This window comes from Prinia subflava, chromosome 3 (genome assembly GCF_021018805.1).
Source record: "Prinia subflava isolate CZ2003 ecotype Zambia chromosome 3, Cam_Psub_1.2, whole genome shotgun sequence".
Lineage (NCBI taxonomy): Eukaryota > Metazoa > Chordata > Aves > Passeriformes > Cisticolidae > Prinia > Prinia subflava.
The window spans coordinates 34817834-34844590 of NC_086249.1; the positions used below are offsets into that span (position 1 = coordinate 34817834).

A 26757-nucleotide genomic window follows, 5' to 3' on the forward strand; every position below is an offset into this window, starting at 1 on the left:
AAATAAAAATATATAGCACAAATATAAAGGTACAAAAATCAAGGAGGCCAAGACCCACGAAAAGTATTTAAATACATTAGTAATATCATTCTAAGAAAATAATTAGCCCCCTGATCAATACACAAGAAAGTTATTAACAGGTCTGATAGTTTCATGCCTTTTTTTTTGCCTCAGCTTCTACCATCAAGGTCAGTTGCAATCAGATGGTAATACAAGATCCATTGCTAAAGGAGTAAGTATTCAGCCAAGAATAAGCACGAGCAGACTAGAAAATACTTTGAATTGTGAACTTTCAAACTGTCTGAACCTAAGAAACCTCTATCTAGGATATGGATGAATTAGTCAGCAGCTAGCTTTGACAAATTCTAAAAAGTATTGAGAGACTAGAGAAGGGAAAACATTTAAAATGGGGAAAGGTAAATCACGAAATGATAAATCAATCAGTCTTTTTGTGTAAAAAATGTGGAACAAAAGACTTGTAAGAATCAGAAAGAACAAAAGTTACAGCTAGCATAAAACAAATCATAGCAAGCTAGTTCAATTGTTTTCTGCGTCAGATTAATTGGTTTTACAGATGAAAAACTGGTTGATGTTTTGTATACTGACTTAAGTAATAGGTTTGATATTCCTGTATGTGAGAGCCTAATAAATAACCTGGAGAAAGACAACCTGGATGAAACTACTGTAATGCAAAACTGCACTAATAGAGTTTTTATTGACTGTTTGGACAGCATGAGAACTGGAGTCCTGCAAGGGCAGGGTTCAGTATTCTTCCCTATTTCAAAAGGCATCTCAGTAGTTAAATAGAAACTTCAACTTTGCAAAAAATGGGAGAGATTTTAGCTGTGTTTAGTCAGGATTAGTATTCAAAAATGTAAATCAGAGAAATCATCTGAAGAAAAAAAAAAGGGTAAAACTCAACAGGGAAAAGATGCTACCTTCAGGCAAAAATAATCAAATATAAGATGGAGAACAATAAAGTGCTCAGGTAACTGCTCTGCAAAGAAGGATATGAAACTCCTGGTGTATTGCTGACATACAGTGGTGTTACAAACACCCCAGCAATAGTGGAGTGGATGTACTGTAATATGGTCCACTTGACACAGAAAATAGACACACATTATATGGCTCTAAAGATTCATCTAATGCAATGCCATGTTCAATTTGTGGCTCTGAACAAGGCTATGTATCAACTAGCAAGAGTCCAGAGAAAACCAAAGGAATCACTAGAGTTGTAGAAAGTAAGGACTGAAAGAAATTAGGAATATAGTCTGTTTATATTTGTTCTGAAAAAGCCAGAAATATTCAAATTGGATGTTAGAGAAAACTTTTGAATCTTGAAGGTGTTGAAGTGTTGGACTGAAACTCATCAGGCTGTAGAGCTTGTTTAAATCCAAGCCAACAAAAGTTTTAATGAGCAGGTTGGGAATGATAAAGATAAAATTAATTTTGCATTGGGCCAAAGCAATGGGCTACATGACCTTGAAAGATCTCTTTCAGCCTTAACATTCCATGTCTTCTTCACAACCTAAGCAGTTCTATGAGATTTCAGCTTAGTGAAGAAGAGGATGGGATCACTGTCCTAATTACTCCACCTTTCCAAATGCTTCTATTTTTTTTTTTTTTTAGCATGAAAGCTCTGATGTTTTTAGCTGTAACTATTCAGTCATAATATTTATTTTCAGTATCCTTCTGTACATTCAGGATTAGGACATCTTGGTGAGGTCTTAAATTAAGTCCTCAAAGGGTAGTGCCAGAGTGTCTTTCTACAGACAGAAGATTACTGTGTTGGTAACTAGCTTGAGCTAGCTAGCTTAATACCACGCAGGAATGGAGCACAGATTGCCTTCTCAAATGGCTGAATGAATCATTTCACTAATCCATTCATGGCAGGAGGGTAAGAGGCTGATATGTTACTTTGATACCATTTCCTCAAAAAGCAGCTGGAACTATTCGTTCTTTGTCAACTTTTTGTCTCTTCAGGGAATTCTTCTTTGCAGGCCTTATTACTTTCACAATTTACAGTTCATTGCATAGAATACTTCAAGATTATTTTAGACTTTTTGCATCTAAAGATACAGCACAGTAGTTGAAATGGAATTAATTATTCATTCTCTGATCAGTATCTGGAAAATGCCAGAATATTTGTCTGATGTTCTAAACAGAGGTGGTATGGCACATGATCACACACTGATGCCTTCTGATCACTCAATTGCACAGACTGCTACAGAGTAATTAGCCATCCCCAAAGGTGCCAGACAGCTTCTTTTACACTCGCTGCTGATGTCATTCTCCTCGACTTTATAATTTCTATTTGCAGAAGATACTACACTACCTCTGCACTGACTGACATTTTTACTACTCACAGTGGTAAGTTTTCCAGGAATAACTGTTCTGGTACTTCACACATCTTTGGTACATTCTAAACTATAATTTTAAGCAAATAAAGACGGAGTAAGTTGTTCACTTAAGCAAGTCCTTTTATAATAACATCATAGCCAACACTATAACACTTTTAATTTCATGTTGCATCTCTTTGTTTCACAGGATTCCGTTTGTGGCATACACAAGAGATGAGCCACTTCCAGCTGTGTATCTTGATAATCTCACCTGCCATCACTGATACAAATGTGAGAACTCACTACTCCTCTGGTCATCACTTTTTGTCTCTATCATCAAGTCCTTGAAAATGTTTGTTTCTCTAATGGGACACTTGCCATTCCAGGTATCCCTTTTTTCAATTACAAAGTAGGGTGGAATGTCCGTGTTGAAACCCTCCCAGCTTCCCACCCAGTCTCACATTCGCACCTCTGCTGAGGTGCACTCTTTCTGTCAGTGCTGGATAAAATAGCCCATCTGGCTGCAGCTGTCACTCAACAAAGGAGCTGAATCCAACACTGAAAATTAAGATTTGTAGATGTGAATTAAGTTGCTTTCCATACCTATAACGGGTGACACTTTTCCAGTTCTCAGAACATATTATCAATGTAAACATGGTTGTATTCTACATAGGTAAAAGTTAATATAAAAGCATTCAATACCATCCTAAGATATTTCAAAATATTACTTTTCTTGTCTCTAGAGGAGAATAAGTTATATGCAAATATGTACTATGATATTAAAGGATCTTTTCAGATTACAAAAATGTAATGACAACCAAAAACTTTGGTCTGCTGAGACCAACTCACTTCTCTGCTGTTTAACACTTCATTTGAATGTAGCTGTTCTGACCCAGTGGTAGCTAATGGAGTGCTCCAATTACTATAATTCCCAGAAACAAACTTTAGTAAATCATACTATATAGTCAAAATGTCTAAAACCAGCTTTTTGTTATGGAATCAACCATTTAAGTGGTATTCACAGAATCACAGAATAGGTAAAGTTGAAAGGGACCGCCGTGGGTATCTCGTGCAACCACTGTGCTCAAGCAGGGCCATCCTGGAGCACACAGCACAGGACTGTCCTGAGTATCTGCACTGAGGGAGACTCCACTACCGCTCTGGGCAATCTGTTCCACGGCTTGGTCAGCTGCACTGTACACAAGTTCTTCCTCATATTCAAGTGGAAATATTGCCACAACTCCACAGCAGAATTTCTACTTTGTTTGGCTTCAAACTCTTTACTCTGCTCCCGCTAAAACCATGCTCAGCTGCAAAATACACTGTGGAGCTGAGAGGTGCTGTTGCTCACTTGTGCCACTGAGAAATCCAAGCAGCATGGATGTGTTAGGGCCCTGTTGTGCCCTCCAGTCAGACAGCTCTGGGAGTGCTTTCTGGGCTAACAGCTGATCACGTCAAGTCCTGACAAATTAGAAGCTGATCCGAGCGCTTTGTCTCTCTTTTTGCAGGAGATCCACCCCCTACATTTAAATGAGCACTGTTATTCTTTGCTGCTCTTTGCGTTTAAGTTGTAATCATTCTCCTGGCTTTTGTTCTTGAGCACTTACTGGTACACTTGAGATCTGCTTTATGCTCCTGTATTGTTTCCTTGCCACTCAGTTAGTGGCACTTGTTTATGACCAATTCACGCCAGCCCTCTGCATGCACTAGAACTTTCTTTGGTTCTTTTTTGCTTTATCAGTGGACACTTGACTGACTACTTAACGCGTTAAATCCTTTGACAGAGTTCAGTGTCTTTACTTAAAATGAAAACCTGTGGGTTTTGCTGTGGCCTGTTTGCATGTTCTACTGCTTGTCGAGAAATAGTAGGTGGAAATATTTTCAGCTATTAATATATATATGATTTAAAGCACTTTAATTTCAAAATTCTGCTTTCAGCATCCATTGACTTTGGCTAGACTCATCTTGGAGAAAAGCTTGTCAACAGCTCTGCTTCTAGTTCTAGTAAAATAGTTTTATTTTAATTCTGAAAGCATCACATTACATTTATATGGTTACTGTGATTATGATATTCACAGCAGTGACAGACTTGATACAGAACTTCAGTGAATTCTTAATGCACCCATTAATCCACACAAAAATATCTGAATCAGATTATTTTGTCTAGCAAACATAGACATTGACAACAAAGTAATTATTAATTTAAAATATCTATCTGAACTTGGATTTAGATAACTGTAAAGAAAATTAAGCCCCTTGCTGTTTGTTGTTAGAGGAAAATTAGAATTAAGAAATGCAACCCAATTCAGGAGAAATAACTGGTCAACTGTTATTAACTACTCTTTGTAAATAAAACATAAGTTTTTTCCTGCCATCTTTCTCTTAGAATTTAATCATGCTTGAAAAGCCCTCCAAAATTAGTAATTGCTACAAACAACAAAACCAGCAACACAAAGCTGCTTAGAGGAAAATACTATAACTCTGTTTAGTCAGTGGGTTTCCCAAAAACTTTGGGTGGTGCTGATTTGTTTCCTCCAGAAGAATAACTGGTAACACAGTCAGTTATTTCTTGACACAATCCCACTTATTTCCAAAGAAATAAAAAGATACATATTCTGAGTAATATACAAAAAACTCATTTTTTTATAGCAGAAGACCAAGAAAGTGATCGTAAGTCTTCTTTAGCAGTTCTACATTCTGAATTTTTCTACTGTTCCTTCATGTACCATCTACTTATGATAGCCACATCTAAATAAACAGTAACATTATACCCATCAGTCTTCCTCTGGAGGACTGATTAGACCACGTGTATTTTAAGTGTAACAAGACATTTTTCCATTTGTCTTCTTAATTCTAGCTAAACTACATGGGCCCTATTATTGAAAAATAGGATATCCAGGATGGGTTTACTGAAAGTAGGCCAGGAAGGGCTGTTGTGTCTCCTCTGCAGATTGATTCTAGAATAGACCTTTGGGTGCATAAACAACATAGAATGAAAGACTTTCTCAGAATTATTTTCCATGTGAGTTATAATACAACTTTTAGGGGAAAAAATTATTAAAACATTTGTAGTGATGAAGAATCCATACTAAGACCTGATAACTAGTTCCAGTGTAGCCTGTGGTTGTTTTTTTTGTTGTTGTTCTATCTGACCTCCACATTTAGGCAAGGAGCAAGGTGCTCTGGTTCTACCAAATGTAAGTTTCCCATGGGAGAAATGCTAAGCAAAGTTAGAATTTGTACAAAGCTAAAATCACCTGAGCTTCTCAGTACAATGGTGTCTGTCACTACAGATTAGCTACAAGACATCCAAAAGTTGGGTGTTTACAATTCGTAAACCAACTACCCTAAACAGTCAGTGGTCACTTCAGTATTGGTCCACAACTTTGGCAAGTATAGCTGCAATACAACTTCCCTACAAACTCTTAGCATGTTATTCTTTATACATTTAAGGATTATAATGGTCCTCTTGCCTACAAGACTGTGCTGAAGAATCATATTTCAGCCAGAACAGTGCACCTGGACTCTAAAGACAGTAAAATTTCTTCCCAGATTATGAGTTTGCATGTAGAAATATTAAAGTGTCTATTTGTTCCTTGCATTCTCTTATAAAATGATTGTATCATTTTACAAGAGTGACATGGGCCTACAGGTTAGCAGCATTAACGAAGTGGCTTACAGTCCAAACCAAGGAAGACCTTCACTTGCATTTTATAAATGTCTTACTGGATCACATGTACCACTTCTGTATATACTGGAAAGTGACCTTTCATCTCTCATGTTTCATCTCTCATGTCCCCACAAAAATTAAAGCAAGAGTTTCTGTAAATTATGCCATCATGAATTTTGCTGTTATCAGTAGCCAATCAGGTACAGCACAAGAAAACTCTGAAACTAATTTCCTTCCCATTCCCAGATTGTATGAATTACATGATTACATTAATTTCTGCTCTCTGATTCCCTAGTCATGTCCTGATGAATAGCTCTTCATAATGAGGATTTTCCACTAATTATCTCCAGCCATTTTACATTGTGTGTGTTGAAGAGTGTCTTTGTAGAGCAGTTTCCAACCTCTTTCCTCATAGGTGTGTTCACAGTTTTACTTGTTCCACACTTTTACTTCTGTTTTACCAAAGTAATTAGAGAGTGAGTCTCATAGTCAATTTTTTCAAGCAGTAAGATCTATCTGTTAACACTCTTCCATTACATTAAATATCTCCATACTGAAGAGAGTTACATTCTGTGGCATTTGGCGCTGTTATAAAGGGATTTACCAGAAATGATATTTTAATTCAGATGAAACTTTATCCTGTAGGCTATATGGTTTTAAGCTTCATCTTCTACGTGCTACATCAAAGTTCTACCTCTTTGAAAGGTTCTACCTTCCCTCTGAGACTGAGGGGAGACCTTCTCATGGTGCAAAACTCTTGTCTCTGGTGACCAGGGGTAGAAATGAAGGGAACAGCATGAAGCTGTGTCAGGGGAGGTTTGAGTTGGACATTAGGAAAGGGTTCTTCACCCAGAGGGTGTTTGGGCACTGGAACAGGCTGCCCAGGGAAGTGGTCACAGCACTAAGCCTGACAGAGTTCAAGAATTGTTTGAACAATACTCCCAGGCATGTGGTGTGATTTTTGGGGTTGTCCTGTGCAGAGTTATTTCAGTAAGTATCTGAAATTTGGCAGAAAATAAATCCCCTTGCATTCCAACTAGTCCTCTGAGATCAGAGAGGCTTGGTGCAGCTCAGCTTAATTTCTGTTTTATGACCAATTAGGCACCAAAGGCTGGTTGTATTCAGTAAGAACATTCACAAATCACAGACTCAAGAATAATGTAGATTATCAATTCAACATTCTAAGTCTGGTCATGTTGAACAAGAACTTTCACAATCACAGCTTCAGGAATAATGTAGTTTACTGAAATAATAGGTTATAGATTCTCCTTAGATTGCTCATAACAACACTAACCTACAAAATATGAGTGCATAGCTGTGCGTACAAGTGTTCCCAGGTAAGTTCCAATGCAGAGACACAAATCGTACCACAGAGTTGTCCCTGCTTTGAGGAGAGGAGCAAGCCCATTGACTTGTCTGTAGAGTGGGGTTGTATTCTTGTCTTCCATAGGGGAGGATTTCAGACACCAATTTTATACTTCTTGGACAAATGGATGAATGACTGTAGTTAAAAATCATTGGCTGCCTGTTGCTGCCATCATAGATGTGGGGTGGGGGGACATCTGTTTTCTCATTTTCATATTGGTGGGTGTGGTTTTTAATATATAAACAAAGGGTTAATGAGGGTCTTTGGTTACTTTCATCAACCCGAGCTACCCATCTTGTGGCTAAAACAAGACAGCACAGACCCGTGGTACCCCAGTGTGCTCCCCCACACGGCTGAGGCGGCAGTGGTGGCCATCGGACCCTCACCGGGTCTTTGCTCCCATCGTCGTCTCCTCAGAGGAACAGACCCAAACCAGGGCTTGCTGTGCACAGTGCAGGGGCAGTGAGGCTGAGGGCTGGCACAGAGCCGTGGGTGCTCTGCTGCCCTTCACTGACACAGCATCGGGCTGTGGGGCCTCTGCTTCAGCCCAGGCACCATTCAGTACTGAGCCTTGCTCAAGCCCAGGCGCAAGAGGAGCAAGTGGCCTGGCCTGTGGCTTTGCTCAGTCAGCCTCATCAGTTCTCCACTATCTCACAGCACCTCTCTACTTTGACATAACCAGCCAGTCCATTTTCCACAATGGTCAGGAGTTAGACTAGATGATGCCTGTGGGTCCCTTGCAACTCAGGACATTCCATTATTCTATTCTATGATTCTATGATCCCTTGTCTAGCAATTCACTGGTATCTTAATTGAGTAGAAAAACAAGCCACTTACCTCAGCGGATCAACAGATCTCCAGCAGAACAGTGACTTTGGGCTGGGTGGGTTTTTTTGATAATATGGTCAAGGTTAGGCATCTTGAAATCCCAAATCTTTAAAATGTGACATAATATTAACAAAAAGCCACGGAGCAGAGCTCATTGAAATCCACAAAAATGTCCTGCTTGTTCCAAAAGAAACCTTGAAACCAACGTATTTAACAACTATGATCCATGGCAATATATACAACCTGTTGTTTCCTACCTCTCCTCTTCCTGATTTCTATTCACTGATCTATATTTGCAAAAGTGATATGATGGAGGCTGAGAGAATATTTGGGAGGTATCACTGTACTGCTGTCTTCTGCTGTTCTCTAGATGTCCACCACTGGCCACTGTGAGAGATGGGATCTTGGGCTAAACAGACCTTTGGTTTGACTGCTTCTATGTTTTTATGTTCCTTTAAGTTTGAAAATTCTCTGTTTGCACAAGTCAGCCTGTGATTGATAAATTCTTGATTCCATACATACTGATATGCTCCAGTCTGAGGTCCAAACTCTGTCATTATTCCTGAACAGCTTGCTACAATGCCAAGAACTGAGAGCAGGGAAACAATAGTGGAATACATAAATGTGAAAAGATATGCTCCAAGGGACTGAATGATTACTGAGATAAAGAAAGGGAGCTGAAACAACGTTTCAAAGAAATAGGGGACTAGGATATAAGCCTCAAAAGTGGCAGGATGTGCTTCTTCAGACTGGAAGTTAAGACATGAGAACATGGAAGACTGAGACATAGGCTGCAGGGCAGGTAGTGGTGCAGAAGAAATGGGAATGTATGGTCCTTTTGAACACAGCTCAGGATCCAGGATGCCTGAGTTAGCTGGTAAAGAGACAACCTAACATTTTAGCTTGTCTCTCCCAAATGATCAAGCTACACAGAATTCATGGATTATATTTTTCTCCCACTTTCATTTGCTATTGGCTTATGTCACCAGAATTTGTTCTATAAACTTGTGAGTTTCAAACTTTTTGGATGAGCCCCAGGGATATAGATTTGTTTTAACAAGACAGAATTTCTGATGGTTGTTTTTGTGGATTAGTTAACTCCTAAAAGTAATTTGGGAAGTTTTGAGAGTACAGACATTTACACATTCAAAAAATAGAGTGCATTCAAACTCAAGTTACTTGTGAAAACTTAATTCAGATTCCTGGACGATACAGTCTTTTACCTGTGAGAGATCACATTCTGTTTGAACCACAGGCCTTTCCTAACTTATCTCCCTACACAAGATCTCTAGTGTTCAGAGTAAGAGGAAGACGTGAAGTAGCCTGCTGATTGTATGATTCTTTGTATTTACCTTTTCTAGTACAAAAGCTACACAGTATAGTGACTGAGGCATCTGGTTTCCTGAAGAAAAAGTGTTCTTTGGACAGAAGAATATCTCCTGAACAACTGGATTATCTCCTTGTCTTGTTTCAAAGGATCTTGTGTGAGGCTGAATCTCATTTAATTCAGTTTTGGGACAGGCGATGAGAAATAGGTATTTTTCAGTTTCTGGGCACCCAGCCTCATGCTGTGAAGACTTCTCAACTGCAAACAAAGTTGATGTCAGATGTGATTGCCAAATAAAGTGTAGAAATAAATCCTATATCCTTGACAAACATATCCATCCAAAACAGGCAGCCAAATAACACGTATTTCTGACACTAATTGTATGCTCTCTGTGTATAACATGGGGATAAATGCATTAATGTTTGTGAAGCTGTCACGTGCTAGTGACAAATGTCAAAGGAATCATGCAATCATAAAATATCCTGAGTTGGAAGGGACCCATGAGGATCATAAAGTTCAACTCCTGACTGCACACAGGACAACTTAAAAGTTAAATCATGTATCTGAGACTATTGTTCAAATCCTTCTTGAACACCTACAGGCTTGGGGCCATGAGCACTTCCCTGGAGAGCTTGTTCCAGTGCTTGACCACCCTCAGTGAAGAACTTTTTAATATCCAGTCTGAATTTATTCCAATGCAGCTTGAAGATGGGATCACAGGGTGGAGATTTTTGAGTCTCAATCACCATAAGCTGACGAAGCAGGAAAACGAGCTGCCTGCTGAGCTGAACATGGCAGTGGGACACAAGGATAGGAGACAGCAGCTCCACAGAGCACAGAGTATGGATGGCAGTTCTTAAAAGCCAAGTCTCAAATTCATTATGATTTTCACAGTTGGCCTTTTAGAACTGAAGTTGAATGGGGATGTAGGGAATGCTGTACTTCCTAACCTGTAGGCATTAGACTTTGCAAAGTTTCTATTTCTTCAATTACTTTTTCATGTATAACACGTTTATGATGAGCAAGAATGGTTCAGAACTAAATGAAGAACAGTTTGTGAAAGAAATGACAGTTTTAGAGTAAGAGCAAGAGATTGAAGGGAAAGTACCTTAAGAGACACTAGAAAGCTAAAAGGAAATTATGGATCTTCGAAAGATCACAGAAATAAAAAGACCACAACAGATTCAGCTCTGGGGGTGACGGTGCACTAGTGAGGAGTCTGAAATAGAGGATAAAGCACTGTTAAAACAAACAAGGACAAAAAAACTGTTTATGTGAAACCCTGACTGCACTAAGTTTTCCAAATGGCCTTTTAGAATATAAAAAAGCAGTGCATTAATCCATCCTGATGGTCCTGTTGACTATGGCACAGTCCTCATCCAACAGGAAAGGCCAAGTTGCCTAAAAAAGCAACTTTGTTCACTGCCAGAACAGGATCACACACTAAATGAAACTGAAGAAAAATGGCTTTGCTTTGAAAGTTCACCAAACGTTCACCAAAAAATTACTGTTTTTTCTAGGTTTTGTCTATGAAGCATGTGTCAAAATATTGCCAAACTATCATCACAGTGATTTGCAGTAAGAGAATCTTATTATGATTTCTGATAATTTGATTTTTAAATTAAATTTATTACAAGAAATATATTAAAGAGTGTTTTTAAAACTGACCCAATTTAAGCATTATGAAATAAAATTCACTTGACAATTTCATATTTTGCAAGTTTTCTTTTTCTCTCAGCCAACTCTAAACAATGCTAATAACCAACTAAAAACTACATTGTTGATCTTACTGGGATAAAGCAGAAGCCAGGTCATCAGCCAAAAAACACTCACTCCTTTATATATATGTAGCACCACTTCAGTTTCTGCAGGTTAGTAATGCTGTTTCAAAAATGGGATATACATTATTCCCCTGTGCTTCCCACTGCACCCCTTATCAGGCACTATCACTCACCTGATTGCACATGCAGAAAGATCAACATGCTGGTCCAACTGAAAATCGGCCAATTTTTACCTGCAAGAATGCTCATGTATCTATGTCACTATAGAAAGGTGACATAAATTTATAGCTAGTCACTGAGAAGAGGACAGGATTGCTACTTTTGGAAGCAGCTTTATCCTGCAGCAACTTGCCTGTGGTGAAACCATGGAGCCTGATCTTATTCAAGTTCTTCAGCATGAGAAATACCAGGATAAAAAAAAGGAATATCATAAGCCAGATTTAATGGAAAGAAACAAAGGTGAAGATACACAGAAGTTCTTTCATTCAGCACTGTTGTTATACACCCCACAGGAGATTTTCAACCCCTTAAGTAGAAAGATCTTGTTTAGGAAACTAGAAAAAGTTTAACTTACCAAATCCAGTATTTGATTAATACTTGTGATCAAAGACTTTTGGAGATCCACATGTGAAAATCTAGAAAGAAAGAGGATTTAGAAAGAATAGGGAATTTTCTTTATATATAGGAATACACACACAGATGCTGCTCCAAAGATAGGTTATGGTAAGATGAGAAGCTAGGTTCATGCAACAACTCCCTCCTGCTGAAATGGAGTCATTCTCTCCTCCTTCAGGCTGCACACTCTTCTGTGCAGCCTTTGTGGGGGCTTTGGTACCCGGCTGACACATAAGTCACTTCAACTCACTAAGGTGGCAAAAATCTATTCGCCTCTTTTTTTTACTTAATTGATTTAGTAGGTTGGAGAACAAATGTTATTAATGGTGCAGGGCCCCAAAAATAGCTGAATGTCATAGCTGACAGCTTTTCTCAGCAAAATGTCACTAAACCAACATGAAATCATACTATTTTAGACTTGGACTTACAGTTTGAGGACAGGACAGTATAGAAAAACTAGTTGTAGAAAATGATCCTAGAAGTTGATGTTGTGTAGATTGTACAGAAAGAAGACAAAAGCAGGTCTGTATCTAAACATCTTGATTTCATAAGGCAAATTCTGGTAAACTATGACCTAGTTAATCAAGTCAACTGAATGGAGGACCTCAGAAATTTGAAATGAAAATTATCTGCCCTTTCTTAAAAGGGCAGGTGCTAAGACAGTTCATAAAAAGGATCATTAAATAGAGTACTTTTGGGGAAAGAGTGACTGAGAAGCAGAAGAATTTTGCCACACCTTGAGAATCACAGAGATAAGGTGATATTTTCCAGAGCAGAATGAAGGAAATGGCAGCAGGTAGTGTCAGACAGGAAAGTATTAAAATGAATACTGTCTTCTAGTAGATTTCTTTAGGAGTTACTCTTGGGATTGATCTTATTGTTTGGCAAAGAAGAGAAATTTATTGCAGTGGCTGGTTTCACAAAACTAGGCAGCATCATCAACAGAGCTGCAGTGGGATATCATATGGAAAAACAATGAATGACTTTGATGATTGAACTAATGGAAACAAAACAAACTGCTATAATACAAAATGCAAGGTCATGCACTTGGAGGCTAACAAAAAATTTGCTGTTAATGGAGAACTTTCCCAGTAACTGAGTGGTAGAAAAGAACATAGACAGCAGTAGAATAGGTGGTGGCTATCTAATGTACTTATGCAAAAAGGCAACTACCTACCCAAGACTGTAATGTTTCATGGAAATATTGCTCTACTGTGCAATGTAGTAATTTAGCCTAAAATGGATTATCATGGGAATTTGAACTCACAATCAGAGAGGTGAGTTCAGACTGGGATGGGTAGCAATAAAGCCTGGTAGAATGACCAGTGGACTGAAGATCTGTTGAGCTAGAAGAGACTAAAAAAATCTGTATTTAGTCTAGCAAATGGAAGGCTGAGAGGGAATATGATGTCTGTCTATAAATATATCAGGGCTAAACACCAGGGAAGGAGAAGAGCTATTTAAGCCAAAGGATGAATATTGGCACAAAAAATGGATTCTTGAATAGATTTAGTCTGAAAATTAGAAGGAGGTTTCTAACCACCAAAACAATGAAGTTCTGGAACAGATTTGCAACAGAAGTAGGGGGTAAACATATCAGGCTACCATTAAGATGGGGCTTGAAAAGTTTCTGCAAGGGATTATATGACACAGTTTCCTCTAATAGCAAGATAGTGGACTCAGTGACCTAGGAAATCTCTTTCAGTTTTAAGATCCTATCTTCTGTTTTGTAATACCATTTCTCTATTAAGACAAGAGATTTTTCCAACTCAAATCCTCAAATGTTTAAAAATTAATAAAAATTGCTTTGCAAGTAAAGATTATGTTGATTATTGTAAACCCTCTTAAAATTATTTCAGAAGAACAATTGGTAGGTATTACATTCCTATTATTTCAGTATGGGAATGTCTTCTGTGGGGAAGTTGTCCACATCAGAACATAAGTTGTTATTTACTGTTCCAAAACTTAAATATGGGATGTGACACAAAGGTCATTTGAAGACACATTACATTATTCAATGAATGATAACCTTACAGGATAGGATATAATGTCTTATTTAATCTTTAATAGACCACTTTTGGTTAAATAAACTGCAAGTTAAACATCTGAATGCAATATGCTTATAGATACATACTGATTTATTTATAAATCTTACAAACTGTATCTGTAGTTCAACAACCATCATGAAAACCACAGGTAACATTCTGTACAAAGCTTCTTTTTTTTTTTTTTTTTTTTGTAATTTAAAAAAAATTCTATGGGTTCTTTTATGTAGAGTTCAAACACACAGATATGGTATCATGGAATCATAGACTGATTTGGGTTGGAAGGGGACCTTGAAGACCATCTGGTTCCAACCCCCATAGCACGGGCAGGGACACCTTCCACTAGACCAGGTTGCTCAAAGCCCCATTGAACCTGGCCTTGAACATGGCTTGGACATGGGACATGCACACCTCCCCTGGGCAACCTGTTCCAGAGCCTCACCATGCCCCTAGTAAAGAGTTTTTTCCTAAGTATCTTTTAATTAAGAGCTTTAGTCTACAAAGAACAGCTGCTATGGCTGATGAAACTCAAAATCAGAACACCAATAGAAGTCTTACATAATAAAACCAAAATGATGACGTTATTACTGATCATAGGTGTTTTAAGATTCTGCTTTGTTTTGTTTGATCTTGTGTTTTTAATTTCTTTTCCGCCCACTCCTATTTCTTGAAGTTGTGTTGAGCAAGCACTGGTAGACGAGAATTCCATTATGCCACTGCTATGAGAACACACGTTCTATCAGCCTATACAGTTTGTTCACATCTTTCTCCTTTGTGATGGCCAACAGGGACTGAGGATAAGTAGATAAAGAAGTGAGATTAAGGACAGAAAAGAAAGAGAAATACTCGAAAAATGGTAGGAGAGTAAAGAAAAGTTGTTCTAAGTCTGGAATAAATGCCACTATTCTTTATTACAGATAAATAATGTTGGCAGCAGGAGGTAACTTTATGTTCACCCTGTTCTTACAATACAATATGCATCACTTGAAGGTTGGCTTGGTAAGTGCTTTTAAGATTTCTGCTCAAACATAAACTTTACAAAATACATCACATTACTCCTTCTCAGTTCAAATACAGTTGATTGCTTTTTGAGAAAATATTCCTCCATGACAGAGAGAAGGATGTTACTCTTTTTGCAAGTTGATGAACAAACTGTTGGCTCAGCTTTGTTGAATTTATCTACTCCCAGTAGACATTGACATTTTCTAGTAAGGTTACTGACATCAGGTCTGTCCATGAAAGAAATGGTGTGGAGCCTATAAATACATATTCTTCAGTTCTCTGATGTTCATGAAGAGATTTTGCTGCTTAGCATTTGAGCTAATGCTAACTCTTTCAAACCATAAAAGATTACTCTAGATGAATTATTCTTAAAAGTAATCTGAATTATATATGGTTCTCGAGGAAGAGTAATTTACATGAGTGCCTGAACTTTTTGTCCTTTTTTTCTGACATCAGCTGAAAAAATGAAGGAAAAATCAGGGTGTAATTAATTATTTTTGGCTATATTTCAACATTTAAATTTAAAACTAAGGCTACATGTCAATAGGGGGACAACAGTTCTCTGGAGCTATAAACTTTATATATTAAACACATTTCATACTGTTCCAAAAGCAAAACCATTACATTTTGTTTGAGTTGTATAGTCTAAACCATTAATGAAAATGTTCTATTGCTACATAATAGACCTAGATAATACTGTTAGGTAATGTCTATTGCTAGGTCAGTGGTAAGATAAAAAGTATTCTCCAATTACTTTTTTAATGACTACTAAGAGTGATAGGTTTCTCTTAATGTGTTCTTAATTAGAAAAACACTTGTTTTCCACCATTTATCGCTAGAACTAAAGTCCTCTTGAATTTCTGAGAAAGTTCTCCATAAGAACTTAAATGCTTATGGATAAGCACTGCTGTAGAGCAAAAGACATCTTCCTGAGACATACGACTAGGAATGTTGGGAAATATGTCATATGGAGGACAACTTAAATGGCTTTGTGTTTTACCAACCTAGAAGATATTCCAGGCTAATGATGAAGACGGTCAGGAGCCAGATGACTTGATAGAGTGAATGGGATTCAATGTTGAAATTTCAACAGCTTTCTGATTACATAATTAGTGTGATACTGCAGATCAAATATATTTCAATTTATAGGGCAACTCTGAGACCTTCAAAATGGGTGATAATGCATCTCCATGGCACTTTCCTCCTTGGCAGTGGTTGTATTAGAGCTGTTTTGCAATCAGCTCGCATATTTTTTTGCGGGCATGAGCAAGCTGCTGCCAGCCCTGAGGGAACCCTGTCCCTCCACACCAAGCAGCCCTTCCAAGCTTCATCTGATTAGCAGTACGTCTTGAAAAAAAAAAGCCCTAAAAACCAACAGAACCAAACTCACGTTAATTCCACTCAACAACATTCAGTAACAGTGCCTAATAAGCTTTCGGCTTGAGTTGTTGACTGGAGCCCATGTATCCGGGTGCTATCATTAGGAAGAAATTAGATGTATTGTTGGGATAATGGATGATAGAAAATTTCTCGTCTCTCACACACAGGAAAATTAGTAGCCAAACACATCAGAAGTGGTACAGACAGCAGACACCTCTTCAATGACCCCTGCGCCGCCATGACGAAGGCTGTCCCTTAGGCTGATCCCGCGGGAAGATCCAGCTCCCGATTGGAAATGGCGCCAGCCGCTAAAACCAGCTCCTTGCGCACACTAGAGGCTCTCAGCCCGGGGGACGCTGCTCTGCGTGGTTGATACGGATTGATCCCAGCTAGAGGAGGCAGGGCGGGTATTGCGCTCTCTCTCTCCCTCTTCTGGGCAGAGGAGGATGGGTGAATGGGGCAGAGCGGGAGCAGCGCGCCAGACGGGCGGCTGTGCTCCCCTGGTCCTCGAAGGAGCGGGCGCTGGTGCCATGGCCAGCGCGGGGAAGGAGCCGCGCAAGGGAAGCGCGCATCCTCCATTTTAGCGAAGGGCGGGCGGAGAGTTGGCTCCCAGCGCCTGGCCGGAGCACTCGTCCCGACCCCGCGGGGCACCCGGCTCCTTTTCCCGCGGGGAAGCCGGACGGAGGCTTTTCAAATGGACGCCCCGCTGCGCCTCACGTTGGTTCGAATTGGTACCAAGCTCCCCGTAGCGGCTTCCGACAAAATGGAGGACGCCGCCACCACCACCACTGCCACCACCACCACCACCACCTTCTCCAGGAGCCATGTCGGCGGCTGATATGGCGCCCTCCCCCGCGGCGGGCGGGGGCAGTAAGGCGTCCTCGGCTGAGGAGGCGCTGCTTGGCGGGGCAGGCTGTGGGGACGCGGGCCAAGCGCCCTCCCTGGGAGACGTGAACTCTATTTTCCCTGTGGGAACACTCCCATTACCCATGCTCTGCCCATCATGGGAATGGCCCCAGGTTGAAAGCCCTGATGAGGGGAGGGAAGGACCGGAGTACGACCCCTCAGAAGAGCACTGGCAGCCCCTGTGGCTCGGCGGCGGGCGAGGGAGCGGGAGAGGCGAGCCCGCGCCCCGCGGTCGGAGCGGCGGCGCCCGCGGGGACCGAGCGCACGGCCGGGACGGGCAGCGCGCCCTGCCCGCGGCCGGCGGGGCACAGCCGGCTCGGCGGCACCGAGAACTTCTCCAACTTGCCGCTGTCAAAGAGCGGCGCGGGGAGCGCCAGCGCAACCCTCGGGCACGGGTAACGAGCCGGTCGGTGGGCAGCGATCCGGGTTCCATCAAACCTGATGGATCAAAGTGGGAAGAACCCCAAGCATGGCCAGGAGGAAGATTGGCAGTTTATAGGGTCAACCGGCTGCGGGCGGCTCTGATGGATGGGCGGCGCACCCACTCGGCTAGCCCAGCGCCAGATCCCGCCCTCTGGGAAAGCCAATGCCGGGGCAGGGAGGCGGATCTCCCTGAGCTCCCTTGGCCCGGTTCCTCCTCCCCTTCGCCAGCAGCTGCGCTTCGCCCGGGACTGGACCGAGTTAGAGTTGAGGCGCCGGAGGAGTAGCGCAGAGTGCGTGCGTCCCCCGCGGGGGGGTCCGTGCCCGCAGGCCGTGGGGAGCCGGGTAAGGCGGGGGCGCGGGGCGCTGCGCCTCACCGGGGCGGGCTGGCGGGGGGCTGGCGGCGCTCAGCTGCCCCCAGGGCGGGGATGGGAGACCAGCCGCCGTACCTCGCAGCTACCCGGGCGAAGTACCCCGCGGTGCCGCTGCCGCGCCGCCACCTCTGGCAGGAGGCTGCGGGCGGCACCGCGGGCAGTCCCGCGCATAACCATCGCGCCGCGGAGGGGGGCGGATGGGGGTAAATGGGGGCCGCCCGGGGCAGCCCCGAAGGGGGGCGCAGGGGCATTTGGGGGAAGGGCCGGGTCTTCTCTAGCGCCTCCTATATTAACTCTCTCCCTCCCTTCCCCGCCGGGTCCTCGGCTGTTGTTCTGCCCCGGTGTCTCCCCCACCCACCGCCCTCGCGGCCCCCCCGCGGGAGCCTCCCTCGTCTTCTCTCCCCTTCCCTGCCCGGCGCTCCGCGGCTTCTGCCGCCGCCGCTGCTCCCCTCCGGTATTGTTCGGCTGGGTCCCTCTAATGGCGGACAGGAGGCGGTAGTGCCGCTGGCCGACTGCAGGGGGGCAAACCCGAGACCAGGGGCAATTGCCGGGCGGGGGGCGCGGGCGCTCGCCCGGCGCCGGGCCGCTGTCGCTGAGGGCCCCGCGGCCCCCTGGGCGCCGGTTCAGGGCTGATAGGGCAAGTTCGCAGGTAATACTCGCTGTTCCCCGCCGTGGGTGCCACCGCTGCCTCTGTCCCCTACACTCGAGGTAGAAGCCCCCGGTGCGGTGGCGCCCGGGAAGGGTTCCTTGTCCCTCCTTCCTTCAGCGGGGACAAGCGGCGTGGGTGTGCCGTGAGGACTACCCCACCGCCCCCGGGGAGGGCAGTGAATTTATTTGTTTATTTATTTATTTATTTATTTATTTGAAAGATTGGAATTAAAGGGAGGTGATGAGTGATGCAGGCAGTACCTGCCCTGACCAGGCGATGGAAACGCTCCTTGGGGGCGCTGCCTGGTCCTCGCTGCCCCCTGTTAACCCCATGTCTTTCCCTTAGGCTCCAGCTCAGTTTGGTGCAGCCTTGGCAGCGACCAACAAGGAGAGGGAGCTCCATTGTGAGTGCTATTTGTGTATCTGTTTCTGCCTTCGCTAGACCTGCTTACAGCGGCCCCGAACCATTCCTCCCGCCCCATATTCTCCGGGGGCAGGGGTGGATTGAGGTCCCTCCAGGGCTGGGTGGGGAAATTCCTGGGTCCAGCAGCTGCTGCCCTGGGGCGAAGCCCCAGTAATGGCTGTGAGGCGGCTCCTCCTCGGGGTGGGCGCTGCTGCTGCAGACATCGCTCCTGCAATACCAACTCCGGCAGGCAGACGACGGGCTGCTGCTTGTGCTCACGTTACCCGGCTCGGGAGGGAGGAGGAGGAGGGCATATTTCGGGTGCCCTCTAGAGTTCTGGAGCGTGCATGAAAATCCGTGACAAGACACCTTCGGCCATCTTGAATTTTTTTTTCTCGCCCCTTTGCTCGAATCGCGTGTCCCGCGCGTCATCTCGAAGCTAAGAAGAGGCATGAGAGGTTTAAAATCACCCAGCAGTTTGCGATGGAGAAGCTCACTCCATCGTCTCTTTGTGCTTTACACTGGTTCTCTACACCCTCAGTTCTGTTTGGGTGGTTTTGTTGGGTTCCTTGGCTGGGCTTCTGAGCCATCCGCTTTGCCCCTTCCCCAAAAAGCTGGAGGACACTGGGGAAACCCACAGGTTCTCAAAAGCGAGCATTTTTGGTCTTTAGTCTGTGTGGGATTTTGAGAGCAGATTTTGATCTCTGTTGGGTGTTAGGTTGGCTAAGGAGATTCTTGTTGCCAGTCCCTGTGGGTAGGGCTGGGATGTAACCTGACTCTAGTTTCTGCCCTTGTTAGTATTGGGGCTCTTTTTTAGCTGCATGGCGGATCCGGAATCGCCAAGTAGTGCAGCGAAGGAGCAAGTGAGGCGGCGAGCGCCCGGGGGAGGCTCGGGAGCTGCCGCGGCGGGCCCGGGCGCGGTGCGCGGGCTGTGCCGCCAGAGGCGCCGGCGGGCAGCGCGGCGGCTCCGCTGGGAACGCGCAGCCCGAGAACAAAACAAAAAGGCAGCGCCTGTCTTGCGTTCTGGGTCCCTCGCTTGGGTACAGCACGGGTTCAGGTGTTCCAGTCTTCCCCACCATTCATATCTTGAATTTTTTTCCTCCGGCTTTATTTCTGTCCCTTGCCGTTATACGTGGTAGATTTTCCAGATTCGCAAAGCTTGCAACTTTCTTTGTCACTTTTTGGTGGCTTATGTATACAAAGAATGAGTGGTTTGCTGCAAAACCTCACTGCGTAGGATAAGGACATCAGATCTGGATTTATTCTGAGCGTCTAAAATTACGAACCACATCAAAGATTTGTAAGGGTTTGCATGACATGTTATCATTAATAAAGTGGTCTATTTCAACCCTTGACTTGCTACAGCAGTTTAAATTTTTAATAGTAATTTTTTAACGCTTACCATGTCTTGGATGCAAGGTTATCCTCTAATTTTACTTCTGATTCATTATGCATTCCAGCCTAACAGCTGTTCTGTTTTTTCTGATGATCCTTCGTGTCAAAGTTACTTCTAGACGCAATCAAGGCAAATAATGCTTTGGAAGGAGAGGGCTGTTGTGTACTGGAGCTGGTTTGACAAAAATTTATTGCAGATTTGTGTGGCTTCTAATGGTAAGGTGAGAATATTGCCAAGAACAGCCATATAGCTAAGATTCATTAAATCTTACTGAGACTGAGGAGTAAGCACCTTGCACAAAAGCATCCTGGTAGGTGGCACGTTGTCCTCCTCCAGCTGTGATGATGGTGGTACAGCCTTCTTAGGGCATGTGATAGGACCATGCTGTTCTGGGAGGGAATGTATTTGGTGCTTAGTGCTGCAAGGTCATCTCTAGGAACCAAACTCACCAGCTGCAGTTATTTGGTGGTTAAACTAACTAGTTTTGGTAGAAGACTGTCTTAATTAGAGCAATAAATTCACTTTATTATCTACTAAATTTGCTTTATATTATTGTTATTAATCCTCTTAGGCCTCAAATATATGATTGCATTCTACTGTTGCTTGCCCTGTAATAACATGCTAAGAGGGATTTGCATCAGCAAGAATGTCAAAGTGGCAGTGAAAAAGTGAAAGCAAGTTTCTTTGTCTTTTGTAGAGCTTTTTCAAGCATACAGAGGGATTTGGTACAAAGCTGGTACAATCTCTTTCAGATATTTGCTGGGGTTGTTTAGGTTTTGGGGTTTTTTTGGTCCTGCAGCATCATGAATTGTCTTGTGTTGTTTAAGAAGTTTTCATTTTGGTTTTGAGGACTAACTACAGAATTATTGAAGTTCTGTCACATTGTTTGAGTTTGCACTTAATTGATATATACTCTGCAACAAAAGCAGTATGGAGAGTTTTGTTAAGAATGTGTGCGAAGAATTGTTACTAATGGAAAGTTCACTGTTGATGGAGAACTATTTATTCTTTCCATCACAATTAACAATGAACTCAAACGATTTGTGGAAGGGGACTGAAATTTGAGTTCACAGGTGTTCAAAAGACTACTCGTGTCCCATCTGAGAAGTTTGTTATATTTGCCTTATGAGGGCCTTCAAAGCCCCCTAGGTTGCAGTGGAGTTTTGTGTCCACTGAAATTGTGTTTAACTCCACAGCTCTTTTCAACTTCTTCTTAAGTTTGTTTCAGTGATTTAATCTTAGTAGTTGAATGTTCTGTGTGGCTAACTGGGTTGCTTGCACATTAGAGTTCAGATGAAGCTTAGCTTGTATTCCATATTTATAGTTTGCCCTGTGTGCTGGCAGATATGGCTGGCAGTAGATGCCAACTTGCTATATGAACGATTTATTCAATTTAGATGCTACTATTTACATTCTTCATTTTGGACCAAGATTTGCAAGTTTGTCAGATAGCATTTTGTACTTCTAAGAGAATTTTTTGGTAGAAGGAAGAAGTGTGAGACTTCCAGAATGCAGTTGCATGTCATGGCCTCTTCAGTTAGGACTTTTACTATATTGATTTTTATATCATAGTTTTCCAGCTGCACAGTGGATTCCAACCTCTCCTGTTTGTTGCCTGTGCTGTGTGTATTAATGTAAATGCACTTCATTGCGACTTCATCCTGCAACCTGTTTTCAGAGAGAGGTGCTGATTCATGTGTGACTGTTCTCAGATGTTTCTGTGGTTTCTAATGCATGAACAAGCTTTGTGTCTTTGCTGTCATGTGTCTCTCCATCCCTTACCCCTATTTAGATGGTTAAGCAGCATTCTTTGCTGCTGTGGTTGGCTTGGTTGAATACAATCCTGTGTATGGCCGTTGGCCTAAGAAGGCCGATGGCATCCTGGCCTGGCTCAGCCATGGTGTGGGCAGCAGGAGCAGGGCAGTGACCGTCCCCCTGTGCTTGGCACTGCTGAGGCCACTCCTCCAATGCTGTGCTCAGTTCTGGCCCTCACTGCAAGAAAGACCTTGAGGGGCTGGAGCGTGTCCAGAGAAGGGCAGCGGAGCTGGGGAAGGGTCTGGAGCACAAGGGCTGTGAGGAGCAGCTGAGGGAGCTGGGGGTGTTTATCCTGGAGAAAAGGAGGCTCAGGGGAGACCTCACTGCTCTCTACAACTGCCTGAAAGGAGGGGGCAGCCAGGTGAGGGTCGGCCTCTTCTCCCAGGTAACAAGTGACAGAACAAGATGGCCAGGGAAGGTCTAAATTGGATATTTAGGAGATTTTTTTTCACTGAAAGAGTTGTCAAGCATAGAAGCATGCTGCCCAGGAAAGTGGTGGAGTTGCTATCCCTGGAAATAATTCAGAAGTGTGTAAATGTGAAACTTGGGGACATCGTTTAGTGGTGAACATGGTGATGCCAATTTAATGATTGAACTTGATCTTAAATGTGTTTTCCAACCTAAATGATTCTATTATTTCAATGCCGCTTATTTGTACTTAAATGATTTTGACAATTTAAAGCTTTTCTTTTCCTTGAACTTCAGAAATTACCAGTTTTATATGTATTCTGTGAAACTCAGCACCACTTGAGTTCAGTAGGACACACACGAAGATTCTATGTATGTGTGTATGAGAACGTCAACAGTTGCAACAGATAAGTGACTGTCCTTTATGGACAGGGTCCACAGAGGGTTTCTTGTGCCTTCACCTGAAGTACCTCATGGACTGGATATGTCTGTGATGAAAGTTGTTTTCTTGCACTTGTTCCAGTTTGCTGTCAGAACAAAATTATTTAAATCAGTTGTTATAGTGCAGATTTTATACCAATAACATATTTTTCAAATTGCTCTTGATTCAGAGGGCATTTGTACTTGGTAAGTTTGTCCTCATGCTTAAATGCTTCGTTTTTGCCCATGTTTCCTAAATTTTTTGGCATTAGCTTTAGTGTGACTTCTTTCTCTGCCCCTTTCTCACCATCAGCTATTAGAGAATAATCTTACACGGATAGCAGGGACTCATCACAGAGGTGGGGTGCAGGAGCAAGTATTCAGTGATCTGAACAGAGGAGCTGCAGTACGGGTTTGAAACACTCAGGCATTGCCAGAGCCCTAGCCAGCCGTACGGAGTGTCACTAGCACAGGAGGATCTTGATGGGTTTGTTTGATTTTATTTGAGTTTGTTGGAGATAAGACTACTTAATGGTGTTTGTGTGGTGCAAATCTTTGTGTTTGGGTCTCTAAAAAATAAAATGTGTAATATGTTACTACTTAATTTTAAAGCTTTATGAAGTTTATTGTACAGCATCTTTAACCCTTACAAGACTATCAGAGTCCTTCAGTTAGCATCACTGTAGCTTCCAAAGCCAACATTTGTATATCTAGTGCTGTACAGAAATCTATTCAGGCTTAGTCTCTGCTCATCAGTTTTACTCCCAACACATTCTAAGCAGGATGTCATCTCACTTCCACCTTTCCCCGATGGAATAGTTTGTACAAAGTAGCTGTGTCTACTTGGGCACATTCTGCCAGTTGGGCACTAATGGCCAACTTAGGTACTTGAACCAGAGCTGCTGATGTAAACTTTTGCTGGGCCACATCATTGGGAGAGATCAGTGGCATTATGGAAGAGTTTGTGTTGTGTTTGTATTGGTTTCTAAGCTTAGTTTCATCTAATCTTTCACTGTGAAAGGTTAGGTATTGAAGAAGATAGCAAATCACACATGGAGAATTGTATGGGTTATGCCAGATTTTACTAATTGAGGGCTGCATACAGCTCACAGTCAGTCCAAGAAACATGGATGTCTGTTTTCCTCCTGCAGGTTTTTGTTGGAAAGGTATTGGCGTTTTACCTTTCTTTAGGCTCTGCTGTGCAATGCAACCGTACTGAACATTAAAAAAAGTTAATTCATTTAAATTAACTCATAGTGCAACTGTGCTCTTTTTTTTCTTCTGCTTTTTGTTTTCCCCTCTCCTTGAAAGTAACCTTGGTGAAAGCCTTACTTCTTTTTGGAGTTCCTTTTGCTTAGATCTTTCAAGCTTGGTATTTACTCCTAGTACTACATCAAATTTCTCTGAAAGTCATTTTGTTCATTTCATTCATAAACTCAGCTGTCATGCCTGTATGGATGACCTTCAAGACTCTGACTTGCTGCCCTCTAAACTAGCTAAATCTGTGTGCTTTTGACTTCTCCTTGTGGATGTGTGACCTTTAGCTGAGGCTGCTATTGCGCAGGAGAACTCTCTGCGCTGTTGCTTGTATACAGCAGTGTCATGAGATCTTTGGTTCAAGCCCATGATCTAGCCCTGGTTTTAGATGTAGCACACACTCTTCTAACAAAGACTGTAGATTTCTCCTGCATGATAAGTGGTGTCTTAACTGTTAATCAGCAATTAAGTGTTTGTTATTAGTTGTGTTAATAAATCACGTGAGTACATCTCATACTGTGCCTTTGATCTTTGTATTGTGTGGTAACAATTTTTCTTAACAGATGTGGTAAGAATGATCCTGCTCTATTGATACGGGTTCAGAATCCTATACCAGAGTGCTTTCCTGGACTTCTTTTGATTGTCCAGTCTTTTTGCATTTTATGGTGGTAAAGCCAACAGATTTTACTTATCTTCAATCTAATGTTGGGGTTTAACTGCAAAGGGTACTATCTTGTTGTTATTAATGAGATTGTAAGTACTGTTTAGGAAGTGACATCATGGGCAGTTAAAAAATTTCGTTCATTCTTTGTGGTGCTTCTCATGCTTGGAGAAATTCTGTGTGTGCACCCTTGCAGGCAGGCCAGTTGCAGCCTGTTAATGCAGAAGAAGCTGGCTTTAGGAAATAAAGCCTACTGAAAACAAACCCAAACCACTACCTTTCCTGTCACCCTGGGCCTCAAACACATCATCCTTAGAACAAGAACTAATAGTAACCATTGTTTATGGTGGTGCTGTTTCCTTGTATTCTCATTTTTGTCTCTCTCCATCTGCTGCCCCTTATGTTTAGATTGTTTGCTCTTTGAACAGTTGTACTCAGTGTTTGCACGGTGGCTAGCATGATGTGGTCTGCAGCTTTGGCTCCTGGGAGTCTGTGATAACGGTTGTGATCCGTGGGTGTGGTATTGGTGTCTTTTTTTCTTTTTTGTGTGTGTATGGAAAGGGGAAGAAGACCTAGTGTTCTGTTATATCTGAAATAATGTCATAATTTTGCTTGAGGAACAATTGATTGTTACAATACCAATCTATAAATGTTTAAGAATTCTTATTAAGTTGGCAGAATTTACCAGACATCTTTTGAGTTTATAAGTAGTGTTTGCACATATGCATGTTTGGGGTTTTGTTTATTATAATAGTAATTAGTAGTAGTAGTAGTATTTTTGCTTGTAAAGGTGTTTATGTTTTTTGAAAAGAATGTTCATTCAGGAAATGATGTTTTGTTCTGGAAGGTGATGACTCGTTAAGTAAGCCAAGTAGTATTTAGAGAGGCTAGGTAAGAAGTCCTTTGTACTCCATGTAATTAAAAAAAAAATCACAATTTAGAAATGAAGGAAAATGGAGAGCACGACAAAGGTGATTTGTTTTTTACCAGAAGCAGACGCTGGATATTTGCCATCGTCGCTGTGTTTGACCATTGTTACATATACTTCTATCCAAAGAATTAACAAATAGAAATACTGAGATGTCTGACTAATATTGTGTATGGTACAGTAATGACCTGAACTAAAATCAGCTTTTTTAGTAATATAAAAGAACTATAAAGTTTGGAGAAGATACTCAAGAATTAAGAAGGAGTAGAAAACATGCTTTCTATTAACAGACTACAGAAACTCTGTCTATTCCTCGCTTAAAGAGAATAGATTAGGGTGTGACTTAATCCTGATCTCGGAGAGACTGTGCACTCAGTAGAATGTTAGGTAATAGGATGTGCTTCCTCCGTCTTCCTTTCCATCCCCAGAGTTCAAGGCTGAATTTTTGAGTGGCAGTTACTGCCTAAGCAGTACAAAATCAAACAGGGAACTGCTATTGTACCTCTCAGCAGGTACAATAACTAGGAGTTGGAGTACCTTGTTGAGGCATCACATTCTTCATTTTAGGCAAAAGTTTATGGAGGGTTTGAAAACTCACTGCTAGAAAAATTAATAGATTTTTTTAAAATTTAAAGCTCAGAATATTCTTCCAGTTGCATACATGGAGTCAAAAGACAAAACGTTGGCTTAAAACAAAGACTACCTTGTATATTTTTCATGGGTTTAAATTTAATATCTATATTTAATGTATATGTGTTTAACGTATAT

General features: G+C 42.0%; 1 protein-coding gene across 18 annotated transcripts in view; it reads left to right on the plus strand.

The window, feature by feature from the left end:
• The first annotated feature begins 17469 nt into the window (after positions 1 to 17469).
• Positions 17470 to 26757, plus strand: part of ZMYM2 (zinc finger MYM-type containing 2) — an 87042-nt gene continuing 77754 nt past the window's right edge. For 7 of the 18 annotated variants that reach the window (XM_063394621.1, XM_063394622.1, XM_063394627.1 and 4 more), the window contains exons 1-2: positions 17651 to 18024; positions 19048 to 19105. In XM_063394621.1, coding sequence (XP_063250691.1) covers positions 17788 to 18024; positions 19048 to 19105 — 295 coding nt within the window. In that variant the 5' untranslated portion in view covers positions 17651 to 17787. Of the gene's footprint in view, positions 18025 to 19047; positions 19106 to 26757 lie in introns of those variants that run through there. The other 11 variants (XM_063394628.1, XM_063394630.1, XM_063394632.1 and 8 more) reach the window with 6 other exon arrangements.